At 29.4% G+C, this 26434-nt stretch overlaps 2 protein-coding genes and 1 long non-coding RNA gene across 5 annotated transcripts; 2 read left to right on the top strand and 1 right to left on the bottom strand.

The window, feature by feature from the left end:
- Window positions 1-1753: 1753 nt before the first annotated feature.
- Window positions 1754-2771, top strand: LOC129915340 (mesencephalic astrocyte-derived neurotrophic factor homolog). Its single transcript, XM_055994835.1, has 4 exons — window positions 1754-2107; window positions 2178-2302; window positions 2366-2507; window positions 2571-2771. The coding sequence occupies exons 1-4, from the start codon at window positions 2026-2028 to the stop codon at window positions 2735-2737; spliced, it is 516 nt and encodes a 171-aa protein (XP_055850810.1). The 5' UTR covers window positions 1754-2025; the 3' UTR covers window positions 2738-2771.
- Window positions 2772-7772: 5001 nt separating this feature from the next.
- LOC129914312 (uncharacterized) lies at window positions 7773-23734 on the bottom strand. Of its 3 annotated transcripts, XM_055993493.1 has the most exons (5): window positions 23396-23734; window positions 23135-23251; window positions 11703-11968; window positions 11397-11550; window positions 7773-7982 (listed from the first exon to the last, which is right to left on the bottom strand). In XM_055993493.1, the coding sequence occupies exons 3-5, from the start codon at window positions 11943-11945 to the stop codon at window positions 7882-7884; spliced, it is 498 nt and encodes a 165-aa protein (XP_055849468.1). In that variant the 5' UTR covers window positions 11946-11968; window positions 23135-23251; window positions 23396-23734; the 3' UTR covers window positions 7773-7881. The 3 variants fall into 3 exon arrangements, with proteins under 3 accessions (XP_055849468.1, XP_055849467.1, XP_055849469.1); XM_055993492.1 differs by having other exon boundaries at window positions 23135-23734; XM_055993494.1 differs by lacking the exons at window positions 23135-23251; window positions 23396-23734 and adding an exon at window positions 12772-12922.
- Window positions 14898-15306, top strand: LOC129914313 (uncharacterized). The gene is made up of 2 exons (XR_008772170.1): window positions 14898-15159; window positions 15211-15306. It is a non-coding gene; the product is annotated as an uncharacterized LOC129914313 (long non-coding RNA).
- Window positions 23735-26434: the final 2700 nt, after the last annotated feature.

Here is a 26434-nt window from a genome sequence, read left to right as displayed (position 1 = left end):
ATCAGCCAATCCAATGTAAGTCGTGTTATTATTCATGTCAGCCCCGTTCCATTGGAGGTGGTAGTTTACTCATGAGTAGATATAGTACTAGAATTAACACATGATCTTCTACTCGAGGAGATAGGAATGTGTAGTTGTTGTACTAGATTTCTACTCACGAGTAAAAACTACCACCTCCAATGGAACAGGGCTGTCGATTCATGGGTGGAATAGATGGTCAAAAAACGACAATTTCGATTTTGATAATCAACTATCGACTATCGCGTTAGCCGATTCCTCCCCAGGATCATATTTTACACGTAAAACAAAAACAACAATTTTAATTCTGCTTTCTATCTGGGTTTTCATTCAACCAAAAATTAGTTCATATTTTGATAAGTAGATGGCCTCTGTACGCAGAAGGGAAAAAAATGAGGTGTGAAGCATTGTATATATGAGGCTATGAGAACAATAGTGGCGTAAGCCACAAAAAGGAAGTTTTGAGCTACGAGTGATTTAAGATACAGGGTTTTTCAAAACAACACTTTTTTGAGTGCCATCTAGTTCTGAGTGTATCTAGCTACATAAATCTATTTTTGTAATAAAGTAGATATATTAAGAGACCAAGTTTTAATGAAAAACTCATTTTTGAAAAAAAACCGGTTACGCCACTATTGCTCTCATAGCCTCATATATTTCCATAGTACTATCATAGTACTATAGGAACTCTAGTGGTGACTTGAAAAAGCAGAATTTGTATGAAAAAAATACGCTGAGCGCCACCTCAAAAAAGTGGCGACATGAACTAATACTAAATTCGACGTCATGACCCAACTAACAATGTTGCTTCTATAAAGCTTTATAGAAGCAAAAGAAGCATGTATAAAGCTTTACAGAAGCAAAATTGTTAGTCGGGGATAGTACTATAGAAATATATATACAATGGTGTGAAGCATGATTTGGATAGGTACCAAACATGGCCGAAAAAGAGATGAATACACAAGTCCCCATCCATATATAATATATAATTTTGTAATCAGGGGATCATTGGTCAGAAGTAACCAGTGCCCCTGTTCTGTAACTTTTATTACTGGCGAAAATGACTTTGAATGACTTTAAAATCCATTTTATCTTATCATTTTATCTGACAGAAATGTATCAGTGAAACTGTGTGAACGATTCGTTTTATTTTTTGTTGTTATGAATCACTTGTTCTTTCTGTGAAAAAGAAAAACACATTTATAGCAAAAAATAACTATTCAATTAAACTTTTTTTCTCATAAAAAATTCTTTGTGTGATTTCCAATCGATCAATACATAATTTGCATTTCTAATCAAAAGGCAACACAGTCAAATATTCATTCAAAAATTTTCCGGGATTGATTTCAATGTTAGCTAAAATAATTTGCACCTAACATAACACGTGTTGTATTATCCATGTGGATAGCTAGATCAATTTAACATGTAGAACAAAAACAACAAGTTATCCTACTTGAAACACACAGCTTTTAATGGTAGTACTTAAAATAATGTGCCATAGGTATTTTTAATAAAGAAAATTGATAAATTTAATCAAATATACAAACTTAAAAAAATAAAAATAATTCACAAAACAGCTACTCCAACTGACAACTAGATGTCGTTTTACTAACTTCCAAAAAACTGCCCATCTAGCACACTCGTAATAACCACTGAACTGAAATTTCCACAAAGATGACGTATTTTAAATAACCAATCAAAAATCGACAAGTTCGTTCACTTCAATGATGTGTCAATTTGTGTTCATTTTCAATTTTCACCGGTTGTCGAAGTAAAAAGTCGTCATATAAATCTATGCTTGTACATTTCAAATCAAGCATTTTCATTTTCCATATTTTATTTTAACAAAAGTATTTTGTATTTAATCGAAAATCCCACTGAAAGCATTTCATTATCTTCAATAAATTGCCTTAGAAATTAAAAAAAAAAAAATACTTAAACCACAAGCTCAGCACAACTGCCCAGGCACAACCTAAATAAACTCAACTACATTTAATTTAATTCACAATGAAAATACAAATATTTATTGCACTATTAGTTGTACTTATTACACAAACTACAAATGGCTTGAAAGAAGAAGATTGCGAAGGTAAGTTGTTGAGTGAAATTTTTGAAAGAGAAACCAATCTAGCAACATTCTCGAATCGGCCTACTTTCAGTTTGTGTCAAGACTGTCCGTCGCTTTGCTGAGACTCTCAGCGATGTAACAAAGAAAGACCACAAAAAGATCGAAGAAGAATTCAAGAAATTCTGCAAAACTCAAAAGAACAAAGAACAGCGATTTGTAAGCTATTTATACGCCCCCTAGTTAACAGCGATAGAACTAAAAAGTTTGTTTTTATTCCAGTGCTACTATCTTGGAGGTCTTGAAGACTCAGCAACTGGAATCCTAAATGAACTGTCCAAACCACTTAGTTGGTCTATGCCAGCTGAAAAAGTTTGTGAAAAACTGAAAAAGATGGACGCACAGATTTGTGACCTTCGTTATGGTAAAACAAAACCCATTTCAATAGAATCCAACAGAAACTAAAACTTTCAATCATTTTTTTTAGAGAAACAAATTGATTTGAGCGCGGTTGATCTTAAAAAATTGAAAGTGCGTGATTTGAAGAAGATCCTCTCCGATTGGGATGAGACCTGTGATGGCTGTTTGGAAAAGTCAGACTTTATTAAGAGAATAGAAGAGCTTAAACCTAAATATGTACGAAATGAGTTATAAGAATAAACCAACTGCATTCGTAAGATTATAAGAACTCTTATTAGTTTTTAATTATATTTGTCTTTGGAGTTTTGTTTTTTTTTTTTCTAAATTCTAAAAGCGCCACCAGTTCTCTGTTACGTATATTATTCTTCATGATTTTGTAATCAATTGAGTGAGCAATAAAATTAAGCAAATAGTTAATTGAAATGATTTGTTTCGTATTTCGTGTACCTATTTTATTTTTTTTAAATCATGGTTTTGAAAAAAAATTTGAAAGAGTTCTGTCTATAAGATTTAATACCCACCGTAGTAACATACTTATTTATTAAACTGGGTGCTCACAGTCTAAGTTGTTTTTCGGCCTCACCAAGAAGCCCTTACAAGTGGATGCACACTGGGCCCAAAATTACTCGAAGCATCTTTTTCTCAAATAAACTCAAGAGGTTTTCATCCACTCTTGTTAATGTCAATAATGTCGTTTAAACATAGGAGTTCAAAAAAACCTATGAAAAATCTTCCCACTGATTATGAGTTCTGAGTTGTTAAAGAGATTGCATGATAGCTCATCGTCTAGCTGCAAACCTTTCTCGACATAAAGGCTTTACTGATAATCTGGCCTACTTTGATATAGCAGTGGAGTTATAAGAATAAACCAACTGCATTCGTAAGATTATAAGAACTCTTATTAGTTTTTAATTATATTATGTCTTTGGAGTTTTTTTTTTGTTTTTTTCTAAATTCTAAAAGACGCCACCAGTTCTCTGTTACGTATTATTATTCTTCATGATTTTGTAATCAATTGAGTGAGCAATAAAATTAAGCTAATAGTTAATTGAAATTATTTATGTCATATAAACATGATTTTTATTATTTTTTTTTTAAATCATGATTTTCGAGAGATTTTTGGAAAACAGTCCTCTTTCTCATGTCGAATTCCTTTCAACCAAACCACTTGCATTCGCTACTAAAGTCGATACTTTTTGGCTGTTTACTAAATAAAACATTTAGCGATTTCTTTTTGTGAATATACATATTTGTGTCGAAGTGACCGATGAAAAACAAAAGAAGAACAAGAAGGACGTTGGGCGGCCATTAATGAAATTGATATCAAATGAAAGAACTATAACTTAGGAAAAACTTTTACTATGGACGTTTTGCTGTATTGCATTAAGAATGTAAGATATTGCAATATTAGTATTGTTTATGCATCGTTTAATGTGTGAAAGAAAAATTGAATTATATTTTTATTTTAAATACATATGTATATAATATGAAGCTCTGACATTTTCCCTGACCCTGAAGACATTGATCTTAAAAATCCGACCAATAGAACTCATAATACAAGATTTTTAAGTCAACCACTTTTGTTTTTGTTCGACTGTTTTTCAAACAATTCAAACTAACAAAAAATTGAACATGAAAACTCTCAAAATAGGCTTGAAATCGTTGTTTAAAAAAGCTAATAGTTTGGGTTGTAATGGGTGGATATTCAAGATTAAGATCTTCAGAGTTAGGGAAAATGACAGAGTATCATAATATGCACTTAAAATAAATATTAAAGTTACAACATAGAGACAATCTGCATAAAGTGTTAAATGCAAAAGTGCATTTTATCCGTTTCTGAAGTACGTCACAAGGATACAACTTCTGCAAAACATATGTAAGACTTAATAACATCATAAAATAACAAATTCATCAATGGCCGCGCAGCGTCCACGTTCCATACAAATTTGCTTATTCTCCTTTGTTTATTTTGTCCCCTAAAAATGATTTACAGTGCTGCTTAAAACATTCCGGATTTTTTAGTCATTTTCATCAATTCCCAAACTGAAACAAAATATTGTTTTAGTATTTTGTCTAGGTCCTTTATATATCAGTTAAGCAATTCCAACAGAAAATAATGATCTTTAATACATACAAACAATTTTAAAGTTGAAAAATAAAGTAAAGTTAGAATTTCGGTTGTGAAAAACTATCCGGATTTTTCAAGGATTTTAATTCTCGGTGTTGAGGAAATGGTTTTAAGCATCACTTTGGTAAAATTTTTGTTTGCAAAACAAACAAAGTTGTAAGCTTTCTGAATTGTATAAATTTAATGTAATCAGGAAAAAAAATGCGTTCTTATAGTCATCAAATTAGTTACACTTTCAAGCCGAAGTAAAACAAAATGTTATCCCATTGGGATGTTGCAAAATTGCAACGTCAAGTGAGTATGATATCGCCAAACAGTAAAAAAGAAAAAAATCAGTTGAAGCAGATCACTTTGTTTGGTGCCATCACAAAATATCCCTAAAAACTAATAAAGATTTTTTTGATAAAAGATCGTTTTGCGGAGCTTAATCTGGCTCCAACATCAAGTATAGTAAAGAAGGTTTTGAGAGATCTTGATCTTTATGTCTTCCGGCTCGGAAAAAAACCATTCTTTAATACTAAGCATTGTCTAAAAAGGTAGGCATTGATAAATGAATCATTTATTTTCAAAACATGATTTTAAATTTTTCAGGAGAAAACGGAAGAAGAAAACGTTCTATTTTCTTTTGATATGCGTAGCAAAATTTATAAAAAATATATTCTGTAGAACTCTTGCCTAGCTACAAAATACCGTTTCGTTTTTAGAGCGATAGTTCAAAAGATAAAAAATAAAAACGCCTTTGGACTTATCATACTTTGAAAATAAACGGATGTGAAATTTGTTTTAAAATGGATATACAATTTTACTTTTACCCCTAGTCTATCAAACAATTGTATTTGAGATTAAAATCCAATGTCCGGACTGCTTATTTTAATTTAAAGTAGCTTTAAACTTAAGATTTTCAGCCATTAATCTAAGCATTTACACAAAAAGAAGCTGTTGTTTATTTTCAAAAGATGATAAGTCCGGGACTCATTCTGTTTTTGAAAATAAAAAATATTTCGCGTAGCTGTAAAATCGGATATACATAGATGTAGTAGATACTTCATATTTTGAAGACAGACGTGGTGGTGGGGTTTTTTCAGCTGCAGGTTCTAGACTTACACCAAATCTTCATTTGAAGAATAGATCGATGTGCCTTTACATTGGATCTTCCTGCAAGTTATGATGTAAAACAGTAGTTTGGGACAGACAATACTCCTGGCTTAGAATAGCCATAAAAATTATCCGACTTGAACCTGATTAAAATTTGTGGGCCATCATTAAGTGACGGTTAGAAAAGAAAAAGCACACCGCAGCATCTAACGTACTTGTAGCTTTGAAAATTGACTGGGAGCATGTTCTGGTTCTATTTTATTTAATTTGGACGAGTCCAAGCCTCGTTGGTGCCGAGGAGTCTTCAAAAACAAAGGTTACTGAAAAAAATATTAATTTTGTACACTAACATTAAAAACATCCGGTTAGTTTTTCACAGCCGAAATTCTGACTTTACTTCATTTTTCAATCTTAAAATTTTTTGTATATATTAAAGACCATTATTTTCTGTTGAAATTGCTAAACTGAATTAAATTAAGGCCCTAGACAAAATACTAAAACAATATTATATTATAGCAATACGAAGGATTGATCGATGGTAGATTTTTCTCACATAAAATGAGTCTAATTATGTAGTTGTTAAAAGGTTTTAAGTGATCACAGAAAAAATATCCTTCAAAATTTTGTATACTGGGGAACTTGGGGTATACTATCCCGAGTTTCTATTCATTGGGCCCGCAGCAGATAGCAAAAAATGGAAAGGTAATTTTTTTCATTGCCAGGGTACAAAGGTCTTCATAAGTAGATACTAAACTTCTTTCTTCATTTTTAAAAGGAAAGAAAGCCTGCAGGAGATATTATTTCCTTTTGGTTTGGGAGGTAAAACATGCAGGATTTATTGCCACGGGTGTTATTGCACTGCACCTATCTTAGCACAGCAGTTATTTTTTCGGTAATTATTTCATTTGCAATTTAATTGCGCTTTAATTTTTTTAAGAGTTGCAGAAATTGCACATCTCATACAAAGCCATTCCCATTATAGCAAAGATTTTTTGCTATCATTCAAACCCATTATCTTTTGCGAGCTCTTATACTGTTTATAAATTGTTTCACCTTTTGATAAAATTTTCTAATTCTGATTTTTCTTCTTTCCAGAATTAGAACTTTCCGGTCATTTTCTTGTAGTTTTGGTACAAACGAGATACCGCTCATTTACTTAAACATTGCCATATTTAAAAAAAATCTGTTTTTCAGGAAACGAGTTTTTAATTTAGTATCCATATATCCTCCATCTATTTTTGTGTTTAAAAAGTAAGTTTCTAAAAGAAAACTAGTGCTCATTCTCCGTCGGTTTTTTTAAAGCTAAGAAATAATGCTTTCCGCAGAATTAAAGATAATTTCATTGCAATAATTTCTGCATTAATAACTCAAAATTCGTGGTTTTTGAGTTATGACAGTATTCAAGTAAATGAGCGATACCTACATTATGTATGTTTGTATGTACCTACGAAATAGGGGTAATTCTTTATGGGATTGCTTATGGGTTCTCTTAGCATAAAGAATATTTCTTATTTTCAATAAAATGGGAACCGCACATTGAAACCTACGGAACTCCTGAATTTTGCGGTACCTCGTCCATGAATGAGTTAAACAATAATGTTAAAAAATATAGTTCGAAATTTGGTAAGTTCTTCGAAAAAATTATTTTTACATTCAAAAACTAAATATTTTGATTTAAAAAAATATTTGATCTAATCTTTTTCAATTTTACGAAAATAGGATAAGGTGTTTATTCATTATTACTACAAAATGGCATGACAAATGGATACCAACGAAGTTAGGAAATCATAGATTAAATCATGGTTTACATGATACCAGTGATCAAAAAAGCAGAGGGAAGAACTAATATTTCATCCAACAAATAATTTATTTTTTTTTTTATATTTATAAAAATTAATAACATTCACTAACTACATTGAATTTATTTTTTTTTTTATTAAGTGTGAGTATTTTATGCATTTATTTTAACCTTAATGTTCTTCGGCAGCAACAAAAGTTTGACATATTAATAGTATTGTATTCTTCTTATTTGTTCAAACAATTAGATTAATTTATTAAGGTATCTACAATAAATAATTTTTTTAATCAGTTTTAATATATATTTAATATAAATTAGGTTTAAAAAATATTGTTTTTTTTAATTAATGGTGTAATCTTAGCGACGATATGGTTGCTTGTTGTAACGTCCTCTGGAACTTTCTTCTGAAAGTGCAACGTACTCGCTGTAGACAACACACCAGCAATATGTAAGGATCACTGAAAAAAAAATTAAATTTATTATTTATTATTTATTATTATTATTCATTTCTGTGCGATTTTTCTGACAAATAAGATTTTTTGGTCAATAATGTTTTTTGTATTTTATTTGTATTAAAAATGTTGGGCAGTTTTCAAACACTGAAAATATGAAAGCTGAGTCATGAAGACGGTAGATTGTGAATAAATACGAAGACTTGAAAAAATTCAAAAATATTTCTATATGTAGTTATATTTTAAAACTGAGTTATTTATGTTATTTAAAAATAAAATTTACACCGGTGCACAGTGCGGCACTCCTTGGACAAAAAGAAAAAAAAAATATGTGCGATTTTTACAAAAGTAACGGTTACATCAACCTATAGTCTAATAACCAAACCATTGTAAAACAAAACTTTTTTATCATTCTGCAGAATAGTTTTTCGGCAAAGTCTGTTGCAACTATGCATTGGCAACAAGAAAAACTTTTTTTTTTTCAGTCTGGTTTGGTAAGTCCGAACGATTATTTTTCTTAACAAGTACGGTTAACAGTTAAACAAAAATTTTTTTTTGGGTTATCAAGAAGGTATAATGTTTTATTATATATTTTGAAATCAATTGGAGGTTTTTAAAAATTTTTTTTTAATTTTGAAAATAACCATTTAATTTCCTTTTTTTGGAAAAGTTCAAAAGCTTTGAACAGACGTAAAAAATTAGCGGCTCAAAATATCCTGTAATTTGTACAAAAACGCATACACTATATGTTTGGCTATATGCTACTGTATAAATTTACTGCTACAAACTGCTACACTATTTTAAATGATTTTTTAAAAGCGTAGATCAAACCATAAAAAACATTTTTGTGTAAATAAAAATTTTTTAAATTTTTGTTTTATTTTAAATTTTGGACATCTGTCCCGTATAAGATAAAAAAAATTCAAGGAGTGATTCTTGGGTTTATTCTAAGAAAAAAATTGTTTTACAGTAACGCTCTATCTGCAAAGTTGCTACCACGTTACGATGATTAAAGAAAACGCTTACTTTTATATACCTTTACTCATATTAATGATGATTTCTCTGTTAAAACAATTGTTATAAGCAAAGTTAAGATTTTTAGAAAATATGTTATTCTTTTTTGATTGCTCGGATATTAATTTTTAAAGTCTGTTCATTTTTTCTTGCCCATGATAATTTTTGACTGAGGCCAATATTCTTCGAGAAATGTGTTTTTAACAAAGCGTTTGATTAATTTATTTTTATGAAGGAAGTAATAATAAACAAAAATGTTATAGGTACACAAGTTTACCAAAAAACTTATATGTACATTTTATGATACTTAGGAAAACCTGCAACAGGAAAAATCTTATTTTTTTATTAAGTCTTAAAATGTTAAGAAAAAAATGTTTTTTTATTTAAAGTGCAGTTACAAAAAATATTTAAAGTCCCTTCCTTGATTTGGTAAAAGTTAGGTCAAAGCATTGCATTTATAAGTTGCCATGAGAGTTTTCAAATTCTGAGAGCCTTATTTATAACTACTCTTTGAACATAATACTTCAGGGTAAAAGCATAGACTATATAACCACACGAGTTTTGCGGTAAATATGCAGCATTATGTTATTCTATATTGCAAAAACTTGAGTCAGTATACATTTTTAAAGATATTCAATAAAGCAAGGAACATGATTTTTTTGCGGCATCCCTTGGACAAAAGTAGCGGCCTTTTTGCTATAGTAATCAAACCAAAAAAGAAAAAAACACTTTTTAGCAATGAACCATACGGTACTGGCACAAAATCAACTGCAACTGCATAAGCCAAACAAAAGGAAAATCATAACTTAGGTTATCCCTCATCAGAGAAGAATTTCCGTATTTTAAAAATATTTATGAAATCAAAATTTGTGTTTTATCTTAAGAAATTCTATGTTAATCTAATTTTGTACAAATAAATAGTAAAATATACCTATAAATTGAAGAAAATTATTTTTGTCCAAATTTTCTTCAAAAGGCCGCACTGTGCGGTGGTGTAAAAAATCATTTTATTATTAATGCATTTGCTCTCCATTGCAAATTAAAAAAAAAAATATTTATTGCAAATAAAAAAAAAATTGCACTGAAAAAAAAATATTTACTGCAACTTAAAAATATTTGTGTTAAAAAAAATGTTTATTGTAACTGAAAAATATTTGCATTGAAAAAAAAAATATTTAGGTATTGCAACTAAAATTATTTTGCGTTAAAAATTTTCGGCATTGAAAAGAAAATTCAAAGTGTGTGCATTAATTATTTGTTTTTAACGTTCGTCGAATTTCTTACAATTTTGACTATTTGACCATATAATAGCTATTTGATCAAAACCAAACAACTGCGTTACTTTACTGCAAATTTCAGTTTTATTTGTAAAATCATATAGTTAAGCTATCTGATATTCCTATTTGAAACTATAGGAACAACGTAAGTGTCCTATGAAGTTAAATCACAGAAAAACTAATTTCAATTAAATATTCTAAATAGTTTATTACCAAAAATCAGCTTTAAAACTTTAAATACCACTGCGTTACCAAGATAAACTACAATGTTACCGTAATTTGTGAACAATTCGATCCAAATTTGGGTTTCAAACTTGTATAAAAGTAAAAAATTTTAATTTTATAACTCAATATAGTTTTTCTACTAATTTGTACTTTTTCTTCAAGAAAAATGAAATAAAAAAAATGGGACATTTTTTTAGACACTAAATAGTATTTTGGCCCACATTTGCAAATGATCTGAGTATGAAAAAGAAGTGTTGAACACCTCTAGGTAATCGATCGCTTCAGAGAATAAAAATTGAAAATAAGGGTGCAAACGATAGGGTAAATGTGGATGTTCTATCGAAATTAAAAAGTTTAAGACCCGCAACTGAGGTAAAAGTTGAAATTTCTATGGGCCCTATCGTGGATCTCCAGGGGAATTTTGTTTCCCTTGGAATATTTTTTTCCCTCGGAATTTTTTGTGCGATCCTGAATCTCCCTCGGAATTTATTTTCCCCTGGAAAATTGATTGCCGATACCAATAAATTCCGAGGGAGACTTTTTATGATCATTTTCGCTCCCATATTTAAAACATTAGACACATTTCGAGGGACATTTTTATTCATGATAACCCCCTATAACTTGGGCTCAACTTTGCCTTGCCACGTGAAATACCTCATGACATATTGGTTGAACAACATCTGTAAAAAAAAAGATTCATCGGTGCCCCCGACTACAATAAACAATGGGATGTAACAGTAGCATTTTGATACAAAGTAAATTGTTTGAAATCCGAACTAAAGGCTTACAGGTAAGATTCCAATACTTTAGTTCTACTTATTCATAACAACTACATTTCGCACGATTATACTTTGTATAATTCACAATTTGATACTAATCAATCGTATCAAATTTATCAACTTACCGCAACAAAGTAATCCAAATATAAGCCACAACACACCAGTTAAAACAAATCCATCGATGAAGAACATCACTGCTGTGTAGATAACTGAAATAAGCAGGCCAATTGCGATCATAATTCCAAGCACGACCCATGGTAGCATAAGGTAATGATTTCTCTAATAAAATTATAAAATAGAAAAAAAAAGAAACAAGTTTTTAGTAAAAAAGTATCATCTGTTTCGAACAAAACCACGATATTAAAAAAAAGATGGGGTATAGGTATAGGATTTCATATGTAAAAACTGATTATAATAATGTAACCACATACCTTCAAAACTCCAACCATCATAAGTGTTGATATCAGAATCGTCATACATAAATTGATCACGAGGATTATTTTAACCACATTCGACGGTAGCCAGTCGAAGAGAATGGTTTTAAATTCGACGCGGGTCGTGAAGATTACTATGATTGTCAGGATAGAAAGTATAATAGCCAACAGTCCGGATATAATTGAACCCGTCCGGAGTGATGTACATCCGCAACATGTGCCTAGTAGTGGTCCAGCCATTTCAAAAATTAAGTTTTAGCAAACTGAAAAATTATAAGAAAAATAATAATAACCAGGTTATGTAAATAATATGAACATAAATTAAAAAAAAAAAACAATAAAACAAGGTGTTTGATGCGACTAGGCACTAGGCCCTCTACCACAGAATAAACGCTAACAAACAATTAATAATATCCTTTCCAAGATTACTACTGGAATACAAATACTACATACATACTTCGAAGATAAAAAAAAAATTAACAACTACTTGAATAAATTTTTTTTTGTCAATCTAAAGTTGTCAAAGAGGGGCCAGTCAAAAGGTTAATTTTTTGCAATATTTCACCAATTTCGCCGATTTTGTTCATTGATTTATATTGTAAATGCACAACTAATTTTCGCTACCGATAAAACTAGATATTGAAGTATTCCGAAAAAATTGCACCCATTTAGTTAAATAAAAAAGTGTTTAACTTTGATATCTAAAGGGTAAATTCTTAAATTATTTCTTTCAGTTAAACAATGGGGACACTGGGGCGTATGTGTAACTTTTTTTTTTTAAATATTAATGATTAATGCAAATTTCTCTAGTTTGAAGCAATAATCATTCGAGTTGAACTTTTTTGACAATTATCCGAACTTTAAAACTGTTTATTTGGTCATCTGTTCTACATAGTATGCAGCCGGTGCTGAAATACGCTGAGAATTTGATGTTGCAGAAAGCGCTCATGGTGAGAGAAATATTTCTATATCGCAAAATTAAAAAGAAATTAACTTTACATATCAACCTTGGATCAATTTTTTCAAGAGATTTTTCTGTTTGATAACAGTGACTACATAAACTTACCGAATCGGACACAGTGAATCCTCTAAAATACTAATTTTTAAAGCAGTTTTTACAGCGTTTTGTAAAACGATTCAATTAAAAAATAAATTTCTTGAGAAGGACTTTTCTAAAAGTTTTGTCGCAAGGTATTAAAAAGTCTATAGATTTTGATTAAATCATTTTTGAAAGACTTGATTTGTTTTTTTTTTTTTTTTTTGACAGGAGGAAATCTTCAAAAGACACTTGGCAGTATTCGACACTAAGTAGTGTGGGACTCTTAACCACTAAAACCACCTCTTAATCAGGACCAATCTTGAATTATCGACATCAGATTTTTCTTTCTTAACTTTGTACAATCACTTTGGGGGAAGTTTAAACTTTTAATACTTTCCCATGTTTTTTTAGACCATAAGCTCATGAGGCTTGGTTCTTCTTAATCTCCGAACATGGTTTCTTATATTCAAGACGGACTCCATTTCAGAATAAGTATGACCTTGCAGTCTCTGGTTGTGCTATACAGCGTATTTTTTAACAACTTCCGTAACCATTTCTATTTGTAAGTCACGATGTAGATCGGTATATTTCTTATGTACGAAGGTGCATTAACTATTCCACGAAGGACTCTGTTTTGGAATTTTTGAATGATTTCGGGATTTGTTTTATTTGTACAGCCCCATAATTGAATTCCATAGGTCCAAACAGGCTTTAGTACTTGATTATACAGCATTATTTTGTTTTGGATTGATAAATCAGAGTTGATACCAAGTAACACCAGTACATTTTTCTATATTTCAAGTTTAGTTCTTCTCTTTTCTTTTTGATGTGATCTTTCCACTTTAGCTTTGCATCCAAAGTCATTCCAAGGTATTTGGCCGTATTGGCGTAAGGTACAGCTTGATTATTAATGAATATTGGAATATTGTTAATCTTTTTATTTGTAAAGTTTATATGTGAAGATTTTGTTTCATTGAGTTTGATACGCAATTTTTTGGTCCAAGCTCTCACTGTGTCGACGGCATTTTGTAGTTTTACTGCTGCTTTAGAGACACATTTGTCGGGTGCCAAAATTGCGGTATCATCTGCAAAAGTAGCCATTATGGTGTGATTACCAACTGGGTTCCCTTGTGTATAGTAAATACAGGGTAGGACCTAGGACACTTCCATGTGGTACACCGGCTTCTATTTTCATCAATTCCGAGTATTCTTGATCGTACCTTACTCTAAACAATCGGTCTGAGATGTACGATTTTAATATTTCAAAGTACTGCCTGGGAAGATCGCTTTGCACTATGTACTCAAGTCCCTCATGCCAAACCTTGTCAAAAGCTTGAGCAACATCTAAGAAAATAGCTGAACATACTTGTTTTTCTTCAAATGCTTTTTCTATTACTCCGTTATTCTATGAACTTGGTCTATCGTGGTGTGTTTATTTCTAAAGCCAAACTGATGGTTTGGGATTAACCTTCTTTCTTCTATGATTTTGCTAAGTTTCTTCAGAAGCAGTTTTTCAAAAACATTTGCCATAATTGATATAAGCGATATTGGTCTGTAAGACTTGATTTGCTGACAGTAAAAATATGAATTCAAATACGCGTATTAATTTGTTTTACATTTTTTCAACTATTATCATAACATTCGAATAATTTTTGTTTAAACAAGTGGTCGCTTTTACTCTGTTTGAGTGCTGGGTATTTGACGCATTTTTATCTTAGAATTTCAGCATATTTTTTGGTGCATAATTCACAGTGCCACCGTTCAAATGCAATTTGAATTTGCAACTTCTAATTAGGATAGAAAATGAACATGGATTTGATTGTATTGCTGATCTTGGAAATTTCCCATTTTAGAATTTGAAATAAAAGTAATTGCAACTAAGAAAGATCGATACTTGGCATAGGCTTACATACATTATCAACTTCTTTACCTAACTTTCTCGTTTGGTCAACGCTATTTCATTTCTTCTGTTTTTTTGAAACGACGCATTTCGATAAAAAAAACTTAAGGGTCGTAACTAGCAGCTTTTATCTTTTGGTTATGTTTTATAGAACTCAACTCCGCATTTATTCTCATAATTTAAATTCAAAGTAAAGAAGTGTTATTAAATAAAATATAACTCATCGCTCCCATAACCAAAAATAAATAATGGGTACTCTGTATAAAAAAGGAATTATTAAAAAAAGTCTTTTTTTTTAAGGCAAATTGAATGATTCATTGATCGAAAATTGTATTCATATCATACCTATAAGCAGAACAAGGCTGATAATTTTATTACAATCAATACATGAAAATATTTTGGCAAAAATTAAAAAAAAAAAATAATAATAAAAAAAACCAGACAAATCTGAGCAAAACAAATCAAAATTAAAGATGACGTAACTTTTAATGGAAAAATAATACAATGACGAGAAAGTACCAAGGTTATTATTTTGGTTGTGCGATTGTTAAATGTGATTATTGCAGAAAAATAAAAGAAAAAAAGTACATAATGAATTTTGTGTTGTTTTACCAAGAGCGCCGGAAACAAAAATTGATAAGATATCTGATTGAAAGAACTATGCAAGTATCTAACGTCAATTTCAGCAGAAACATTTTTGTAACGTTTTTATAATATTAAATTCAAATTAAGAATATTTCCCCCTCCCTCTTTAAATTTGCCAATTGATGGACCCGTTTTACCATCGTAACCTCAAGTTCGAGTGTTATCTTGAGTTTGATTTTTGCTTACAAATGCTTCTACATTCTACATACATTGCTATATTAGACTCAAGCTCAAGACGAAACTATCATCATTATTATCAATTGTTGATTGTACCAAAAACTAAATTTCTTATCAAAATAATTTTTGTTCAATAAATTATTTTTGTTATTTTTTTTCTTCGTTATAATTTTTGTTCTTTAAGGCAAATTATAAAGATGAATTCAACGTCAAAAGACCCTGATCAGAAGCTAAATACATAATGTATTTAGTTTTATCTTTGCAGAAATTAACTCTCAAGATTTTTATATGATTCTTGTCTTCAGATCTGATCAATTTATGTATGCACTTTGCAGGTACGTCGTACACGTACATTAAGGTGGCTTGATTTTATTTTTGTTTTATATTTTCGAATTCGGGCATAGATAGAAAGTTGTGCCCACCATAAAAGAATAAAACTGCAATTTTAACAATAAATTAAAAAAATATGGAAATAAAATTGCATAATTGTAAAGAATGTTTTCATTTATAAAGTTCAAAAATTGAAATATAAAAAACGTTTTGGATTAAATATATTTGTATACGTTGGCTTTGACGTTAAATAAACATGCAAATATGTAGGTGGCCAAAAGTTATAATTTTCTGTGATATTTTTAATTTCACTTGCTTCATTGCATTCTTTTACAAGTATGTACCTATAATGCTGAATTCAATAAATTGCCTTTAATTTTGTCTTAAATTTTTAATTTTACAGCAAATCTTAGTTTAAATTTCACTCAGTTTTTTGTTAATGTCGGCCAAAGAAGCTTTCAAGCTTTCAAACAATTCCATAAGCTTTAATGCATCTCAATACTGCATCGAGAGCAATTCAGATAACGCAAAAGTGCACCAACATTCTTTACATTTTTTCCTTTTAAAATATAAAGGTTTTAGGAAGCCATCCCAGAACCTATAGCTACAAGCGGACTTGAGAATTTAGTAAACACTTCCTGAAACTAAATTCTGGCTACTACTGTCCTCTTGACTTGAAAAAAAAGAATACAGCACCACCTTTATAATATCTTTTATCTTGTTCAAAAACTTCCACAGACGTATGTATAATAATAATAATAATTCCAAAATGTAGATTAAATCCAACAAACGTTGTAGGAATCTATAGCAGACAAATAATAAATTGAACAAACGTAACTCGTTTCAATTTTTGGGAACTGAAAGCAAACTATCTATTCAAATAATGCAAAATTAATTGTGAATATGAGCCGTTTGGTCAAAAAATAAGAATAAGGTATTCGCAGAGCTACTTCCAAAATTAAATTGGACTCAAGAGCAACGGTATTGATGTTTAAGGAGTACCAATATCAACATAGTATGATATTTTCACAAATGCTTTCTGGTTAAATCAATATTTATTTATTTACCTTAAATGCTTTTAATTTATCGGTTCTGTTCCTCAAGAATTTTTTTTTTAATTGAAATAATCCATTACAAGCACTTCAATAATTAAAAATATCTATATCAGAAATGAGTTACAAAATGACGTTGTATATTCAAAAGTACAAATTTTTACAAACCTAAAATCCTACTTATACAAACATACATAAGTGAATATTTTATTTAAATCTACAGAAGCTCTTGGAAATGCTCATAATTCCAATTACATTCTTATTCTATTTTTGCATAAATAAAAATTCAAATATGACCTCAATTTTCTTGTTACTTGATCGTATTTTTCTCTTAAATTAAAAATCATTGAAAAACAAATTTAATACTGTTTACTCGAAGAAAATGCTCAAGTATAGTTTTCATCAAACATCCCATAGTGTTTTCCGGGGGAATCAATAAAATAATTCTTTTAAGGGGTAGTGTGTTCAGTCTTCTGATGATGATACACATTCAGCAATGTGTTTATGTTATAAATAATTGAACGTTAATCAATGACCTTCCCTATTACGAGAAAATTATGTAAATATGTATGTAATATTGTATAGTAGACGATCCTTAACGGTGATTAATTGCCCGCAACCACTGCTAGCGGTATAATTCAAAGCATAATGAATATAAATACGCAAACATACACATACATCTGTTAATATTTTCTATCTTGATGTAAATCTTTGCTTGTTTATCAATTTCTATAGATGAACTTAATAAATGTACCTACAGAAAGGTGACCACCATATTAAAAGAAAAAAAAATCGATTTTGAATTTAAAAAGAAATTTTACTCGAAATTCAAATTTTCTAAGGTTTTTATAGTGGGAAAAATCAAAAACACAATTAAAAAGCCTTAATTGTAGGTCTTTTTAACAAAACTTTGAAGTTATAGTTTCTGAAAAACGAGATTTAATAAAGAGCGTTTCCATTGTTACAGGCGTGACACTTTTTCTAATAATTGTATTATTATTATTATTATGTATTATTTAACAAACTAATTGAATTCAACTAGCAAAGTCTTTTCCTTATAGGTTAGTAAAATCTATAATTAGTTCGAGGTTTGACATTAGTTTCAGTTCCGTTTTTTTGCGTTATGGGAGTGACTTTAAACAATACAAAAGCAAATTGAAGTTCAAATTTCATAAGCCATCTGTTTCGGGTGTGACTTTGGTTATTTTGTCTTGGAAGTACCTACAAAATTAATATATTTTTTTTATTGTAAATTAATTTATGTTGTGTCAAGTGTTTGGTTTTATATCTTTGATGCCTGGTAGAAAGGGGTTAAGTCAAAAAAATATATTTTCGGATTTTTATTACACTTCAGTCAGTTTTTTTTTCTCTTTCGTTTGGTCCTATCGCCATAGCTCTAGCGTATCTCCTTCCGTTAGAAATGATTCGGGTTTAAGTCAACAAATTTTTAAATTGTGTGGTACTAAGGGCGTAAGTTGGCTTAACTCCTTTGTTTTTGCATTCATTTTTAATTTTTAAATAAAAAAATTGATCCTAAAGCGTTAAGTCAAGAGGAAGAAAAAAAAACTAAAAGCGATTTTTCTACAGGATTATATTATTTCAAAAAGTATTTTCACATGTGGTAATTAATCACATTTATATTTTCAACATTCTTTTATAAATTAAACCTTGTTATCAATGTAAACAAAGATTTTTCTTGACTTAACACCTTTGGACCAAGTTAATTTTTGAAGACTAAATGGCTCTGAAGTGTTAAGTCAACACAATTTTTTTTTAAAACGGTCATTTTCTGGTCAACAGCATATGGATATTAAAATAGATCTTATAAATGATGTTTCTGCATCATTACTTTTTAAAAATAATAATTACAAACAAAAATTGAAACTTCAATTTCATTTTCCTCAAAACTACATTATCTGACTTAACACCTTTGTACCCGGAGCCAAAGATATATTATAATTATTTGCATTATTAATTTTGTTTTATAATTAAAAAATCCACTGGGAAAGTATCCTGTTCAGTGATATAGAAAATTTGTTACGGTTTGAAATAGGTACTAGGTTGGTCTCTTAACTTTTAAATTTTAATTTTGCTTCTCTTTAAAAAAAAAATTTTTTTTAAGTGAAGAAGTGAACATATAAACCGAAATCTGGTCACCTTACAAACACAGTTCATAGGGCGGCCGCAAAAAATAGCTGGGCAATTGAAAACATTTCACTCATCTTAACCAAGATGTACTTTCATAATACCACACGGATGATACAATCTGTGTTTTTTTCTTGGTCCATAATAAAAACCAATTATTATGATTGCGTAATTAAGATTGAAAAAGAAAATGAAACATCACAATACTATGTGCAAATATAGTAAATATATGCTTTTAGAATCTCACAAGTTTATTGTTGAGAAGCTTCATAATATTCTTTGAAAAATTTTGAAGGTTGATCAAAAAAGCATGAATCTAACATTAATTTGGAGCAATATGATTAAGATTTGAAAACATTTTTTTTTTTTGGTTTTGATAATGTTTATTAAAATATTTTTGAAAATTCTTTAAAAGAGGGTGGAAGTAAATAGTTAAAACCTCTGCACCTTCTTTCGTTTTCCGTTGTTAAATAAGTGGAAATATAAGCTGCATGTATAAAAAAATTATTTGTTTTACCGTTTCAGTTGCTTAATACCTACTTCAGTTTCTGTAGCCTGGAGTCAAATTCAATGTTTGGATGGAAATTTTATTAATTTTATTTTGTGGTTGTATTTCTTCCCTTATAATTCAAATAAAAACGCCATTTTTTATTTTAAATTTGCCAATATATTTCGAGGTTCATACCTCATCTTCAGGGCTAAAAATATTTATTTAATAAGCGTTTTTAATATATAATTATATAAACATATACAATAAAAATAATTTACCTATTATAAAAACTATTTAGTTATAATATACAAATTATTTCTTCGGCTACAACATTAATGTTTTATGATTATGATTATGTTGTAGCCGAAGAAATAATTTGTATATTATAACTAAATAGTTTTTATAATAGGTAAATTATTTTTATTGTATATGTTTATATAATTATATATTAAAAACGCTTATTAAATAAATATTTTTAGCCCTGAAGATGAGGTATGAACCTCGAAATATATTGGTAAATTTAAAATAAAAAATACCGTTTTTATTTGAATTATAAGGGAAGAAATACAACCACAAAATAATAATATTATAATTCAGCAAAACAAAATATAAAATATAATGAAATATTTTTGTTTGCAATTGTTTGATAACACCGGCACACAAAAAAGTGTCATCAGGAACCAGACCTATCTTTCTATATGTTTTTGGACCCGCTGAATTTGAATTTCAAGTCCGTTTTGTTCGAACACCCTCCAGTTTTGAGTCATAAAAATTCAAACAAAATGCAGCCACAGCTCAAAACTGTAGGGTGACCGGGCCAAACGGACTTGATATTCAGATTCAGCGTGCCCAAAAACATATAGAAAGATAGGTCCTATATCGGTATTATAACTACATATAAAGAAGGATATTAAAAAAGCGAGTCTTTGTTGATTAGTCTAAATATACACTAATTTTTTGTCAAATTTTCTTGAAATTCAAATTTTGTTATCTAAATAATTCTATTTTCATGGAAAACAATTACAGAAGAGGAAAATTACAACATAAATGTCTCTGCTTCCATAATTCCCTTCTACAAAACTCTCGACCTCGGTTTTTGTATCGTAAATGTAGGTACCTTAGCTAAGTACGAATAATGTTAACCCATATTTTTTCATATAATATAATTCATTCAGTGAATCGACAACACTACTATAACTCAAAATGCATGACGAAGCGTACATCTGATGATGACGACGCGACGACACATAACGATCAACAAAGGTGACTACTCCGCCTGCTGGTTATACGAATGACTTAAACAATTTGACGATATTTAATAAGCCTGTTTTCTCTCGGTCCGTCTATGGCGAGACAGTATAATAAAATACTTCATGAAAGGTAGGTACACCTTGAATGACAACATATCAAGGGGCTTTAGTAGACAATTTAATACATAGATGGTCGAAAATATTAAGTAGGTATGTTCTATGTTTCTTGAAAGATGCTTAAACCTATTCTATAAAGATAATAAAAAGTTACTTGCTTTCTGTCCGTGTGAATAGTGATCTCGCTTTCTTTGGTCAAAAAATTTTAACCAGTTTGTTGAAATCAGTTGAACGAATGATATTATACTGTGTGTATCCATTATAGTCTGGGAAATAATATATTTTTAAATATAGCACACCCAGAACAAAGTTTTCCTTGCCTTTTTCTACCTAGGAGGTCAACGAATGAATTAATAATAATAAATTATAATCAACGTGTACCTAATAACACTGAAAAAATAGGAAATTTTAATCTAAATCTGTATTCATAATAATTTTATCACGTGTAGTTTTTACTTGCTCTATTTGGTTTTGCGTCTTAAAAAATGTTTTGACCACAATAGGTCTAAAATCAACGATATCCATTGAGACCTTGAGCTTTAAAATCTTTTTATCAAGAAATAGTCGCATAGTGTTTAAATACCATTAAACAAAAAAATCTGAATGACGCATCTTGGTTGTTTCGCATAGGTTTGGCAATTAGCTATTTCAACTATAATATTGAACCTAATGTAAGAACATTTTTTATTTGAAATATAAATTTTATTTCCAATGCAAATATTTTTAAGTTTCAATAACATTTTTTTAATGCAAAATTTATTTATTTGCAATAAATATTTTTTTTAATGCAAATATTTTTCAGTTGCAATCAAAATTTTTATTTAATGCAAATTTTTTCCAGTTCCAGCAAATATTTTTTTTAATGAAAATTTTTTATTTGAAATAATTTTTTTAAATTTAAAATGCAATTTTTTTTCAATTGATATTTTTAAAACCCTGCTCAAGAGTCATAACTCTTTTTAAACATTATATGAGTCGCATCAAGAATGTCTACAACTAATTTTTTATATTCCTTATTGTTATTTTTAATACTTTGGCACTGTATTTTAATTATTCAACTGTAATAAAGTTAATTCCCCATAAATCAGTCACTAAATTCTGTGCTAATTTATTGCATGATTTAATTTGAAAACGGAGTAAAGTAACTTTTATTTTGAAAAAAGCCTAAACCACAACTGTTACTTACAAACTATATTAAACAATGATTTGTGCTAAAGGTGTGAAGCAAAATGAAACAATAAAAAAGAACAAAAAGCACGTTTTAAAAAATTGATTTAACAAGGTCCACTCTTTGAAAACTAAAAGCTTAAAATAGACGTTTAAAAACCGCAAAAAAAACATTAATGACCGGAATAAACGTCATACTACCTATGAGTTCATGAATAAACAAAAATAAATTTATAAGGTGAATATTGCCATCAGCTAAACTCTGTTATTTTTATTTATTTTTCTGAATTTTTAATTTCATTGATTTGAAATAAAAAACGATGCTGTTTGTTTTCTCTTTAAAGTTAACTCATAAAAAAAAAATAATCTTATGCAATTTATAAAATTTAAACACATAAAATATTTGTTCTAAAAATTAATTAAAAAATAAATAATTTAAGCAATTATTTATTTTTTTAACACTTTCTAATTATGATATAAATTCAGGTTAGAAACAAATGGTAGGTATGTTTCTATTCTCGAAGCTTATATTTCCATTCTTTGGACTTGCTGAATAAAATAAACAAATAATGTTTTGATTATATTTGAATATTCTGGTTTAAAAAAAGGTGATTTCATAGTAAACATTTAAGTGCAAGTGAAATTCACCTACACATGAATCATATCTAGAAATAAACCAACAAAAATATCAAGATCATTGAAAGTGTATTCTCTAGGATACGTTAAAGACAGCGTACGATCAGTTTGGCAAAAACAAGTCAAGGTCTATTATTTGGTTCATTTCTCGCGGTCGCCCGCCCATCTGGTCTTTTTTTTTGATAAAACATTTCATCCCACAGCAAAAGATTTTAACAAAACAAAACGCGTGGAGATACGTTTGCTTTCATCTCACATTTCTACACAAATTACTTAGATTGATTGCCGTATACACAGGAAAAGGAGGAAGATAGATGCAGTTCCCCAATCGATGACCTAATTCCCACATCAAACAAGTAGCATTTTAATGTTTATGATACGACAAACTAATTATAGATATTAAAAACCACTCAGATATTTATCACCCAAATGTATCTACACGATGCGTGTATATAGTTTTTTAAAACTAAGGTATATGTACCTGTAGATTTGTTTCTCCTTGAGAGTGAACTTGAAACTGATTTAGAATTAGAGTTTGATGTTTATGTTTGCGATGACGCAGACAAATTAATAATTTACGAGTATCTCGACGATCTAGCTAAAAATATTGGTATTTATTATTTGTCGAGCAAAAAAAAATTCAAAATATGATCAAATGCGGCGCTCGGTAGTGTACTTTAAATAACGAGGTATATTCCGTCGAAATAAAGAATGACAACTGAGAAACGATCTAACAAATTACCAACACGATTCCGCGATAGACAACATTTATTCTGCTTTCGGGTAGAAAAGATGCGAGTGTTGAGGTTGTTTTTTGTTTTTGTTATTGTGGTTTTGTTTTAACTTTTTCTATTTTCATTAGTATTTGCTTTTGCTTATTTTGTTGAGGTTGAGTATGAAAAACTATATGAGAACTGGAATGGAATAGTTGTGTGCGAATTTGAGGGATTTGAATAGCACACGCTCACGAGCGATCTTTTGATATAGTTCAAAAAATGTATAATTCAAATGTGCCGTCAGAATACTGAGTACCACTGATGTATGACTCGATCGTAAGTCAAATTAAACATCACTGACGGTTAAGCATCAAAATATACTGATCTCATCTACCGATCTATCCAGCAGGCGGGTGTTGCAAAAATAAATATATACTTTTGTAGTTCGTGCAAAAGTTTGCTTTGTAAAGTTGAAAAGAAGCTTTTGTTAGCTTTTGTGTACGAATATAGCTAGTGGAACTGAGAGAACATGAGTATGTTCCTGCAATTAAAATGTTTATTCAAAATGTTAATGAAGTATAAAAATAGTCTGAGAAATATAGTTGTATAAGGGAAAAAGTAGTTTTTTCACTTTTTGGGATATCGTTTCATTTTTGATAATGGATTGGTTAAATGTGTATAACATTTAAATTAATTGACCCACTTTTTTCCCAACAAATTAAAAAAACTCTTAGTTTAAGGTATCATTTCATTATTATTTTGAAATTTTAGTGCGAATAATTTTGGTTTTGATTTTCAATATCTAAGATTTTCGAGGTTATTGCAACCAACCAACGGTGCAAACGATTTTAAAACTACATTTATCACGACAAAAATTATGAATAATGGAATTATTTTTTCAAAAGATACAACAAAAAACTTTTTTTTTCATTTCAGAAACCGAAAAAAATTGTGATTTCTTTTTCCTTTGGGAAAATCATTAGTTTAAAACCATGGTTTGTTTGCCCAAGGTAAGCCCAGGATAGCCCAACTTTTATTTTCGCTATCCTACGCTTAGTTTAAAAATTATAGAACCATTAGTTTTTATTCACCTCACAAAGACAAAATAGTACGCATACGCCACAGTGACCTTTTTAATTTATAATTTAGAAAAAGGAAATACACTGGTGTGGGCATTTCGCCTAAAATGTTATTTATTTGACTTAGAATTCTTACTTGATTGAATGTAGTTCATGTAACAATCCTGTTAAAAAGTTTAGGTTGATTTGTTTTATGGAAAAATCAATGATTTTTTTGGTTTGCCTTTAAAGTACCAATTGTTCTGTTTACACTTCTTTTCTTTTCATGCTAATTCAAACAAATTATGTACATCACTTTTTTCGCTAGCCCACCCTTAGTTCAAAAATTATGACAATAAATAAGTTTTCATTTTTAAGAGGTTGGTATTTTTTGTCATAATTTTTGAATTAAGGGTGGACTAAAGACTTTTTATCTTGTAATTTGGAGGAATTTCCATGGTTAATTCAAAAGAATGGTGAAAATAATAATTTTTGCTTATATGGCAAACCAAAAAAATCAATGATTTTTGCACTTGAAAAAATATTTGTTTTTTTGTGGTTTTTAATGTGATCAACCTAATCAACCTAAGCTTTTTAAAAGGATTTTTATATAAACTACATTCAATCAAGTTAGAATTCAAAGTCAAATTAATAACATTTGAGGTGAAATACCCACACCAGTGGATTTACTTTTTCTAAATCTAAATTATAAATTGAAAAGGTCACTGTGGTGTATGCGTACTATTTTTTTTGTGAGGTGAATAAAAACTAATGCAAACAAATCACGGTTTTAAACTATCGATTTTTCCACAGGAAAAAAATCACAATTTTTTCAGTTTCTGATATGAAAAAAAGGTTTTTTGTTGTATTTTAAGAAATTAAGAATTAAGAAACAAAAATTGTGCGATCCTGGATTAACGTTGGGCAAACGAGCTACAGTGCAAAACTAACAATTTTTACACTGAATAAAACAAAATTTTTTGTGATTTTTGATTTGAAAAAAAAAAAAAAAAAAATTATTAAAAAATGGTTAAATTGAATTTAACATGTGTACCAATTGTACCCACGGCTTGTGCTGGAGTAGAAAACGACTTAGCCATTGTAGCATACGTATGAGAACAAAATTTAATAGAGTGATCTTTTTTCCTCTACGAGAAGTTATGTTGAAGTCATTTGGTATACATATATTCTCTATTCAAAACCAAAACATATGTTCGTTTGCGTTCCATAGCAAATAACGAAAATTTCTTTACCTATCGCTTTCAAAACACTTACGGAAATGCAAACAGAACCTTATGTTAACATTTGAAAGTGATTGGTAAACAACTTTTCGAGATTTACTATGAAACGAAAACGTAGATTATGTTTTTTTTTTATAGAGAAACAACTGCTTAAATTTGGAAAATGTGTTCAAAAACCATGTCTGTAGTTGTCTTAAAGCTGTCAAACTTGTGTCTTAGTATAGATTGTCTTAACTTCGAATGGTGTGATATTTATTTTTATTAAATGAAGCGTATTTTCCACAGTTTGAAAAAAGTTAAGCAGTTTTTAAGTAGGCAAAAATCTAATAAATAAGCCTGATATGTATATACCTAACATGTTGACTTCAACTTTTGATTTCTCAAAGAGGAAAAAAAATATTGAAAAGATTTACACGGTTTTAAAAGAAAAATTAGTTCTTTTAAAAACAATCATAAATTTTACTGTAACAAAATACCATCCGCATGTACATAACCTCAAAAACAGTTGAAAAACATTATTTTTGATATTCTAATTGGAACACCTCAAAAACATGGTGTGTTAGATTAAATTGACTTCGAATACAAGCTTTGCACACAAACAATTTTTAGAAAAATATAATTTGGTCTCTGTAGAAAAAACCTTGTTGACCAGTGTAATCGAATAGGACAGACAAATTAACTCAAGAACTAAATCAACTCTATCATATGAAATGACGCACGTTTTCCAACTAGGCTCTAGAAGCTTTGTTACAAGAAAGACCAGTTT

This window comes from Episyrphus balteatus, chromosome 3, assembly GCF_945859705.1.
Source record: "Episyrphus balteatus chromosome 3, idEpiBalt1.1, whole genome shotgun sequence".
NCBI classification, from domain to species: domain Eukaryota; kingdom Metazoa; phylum Arthropoda; class Insecta; order Diptera; family Syrphidae; genus Episyrphus; species Episyrphus balteatus.
Note: the sequence above shows the minus strand (reverse complement) of the source record. Positions and strands in the feature narration are given on the sequence as shown.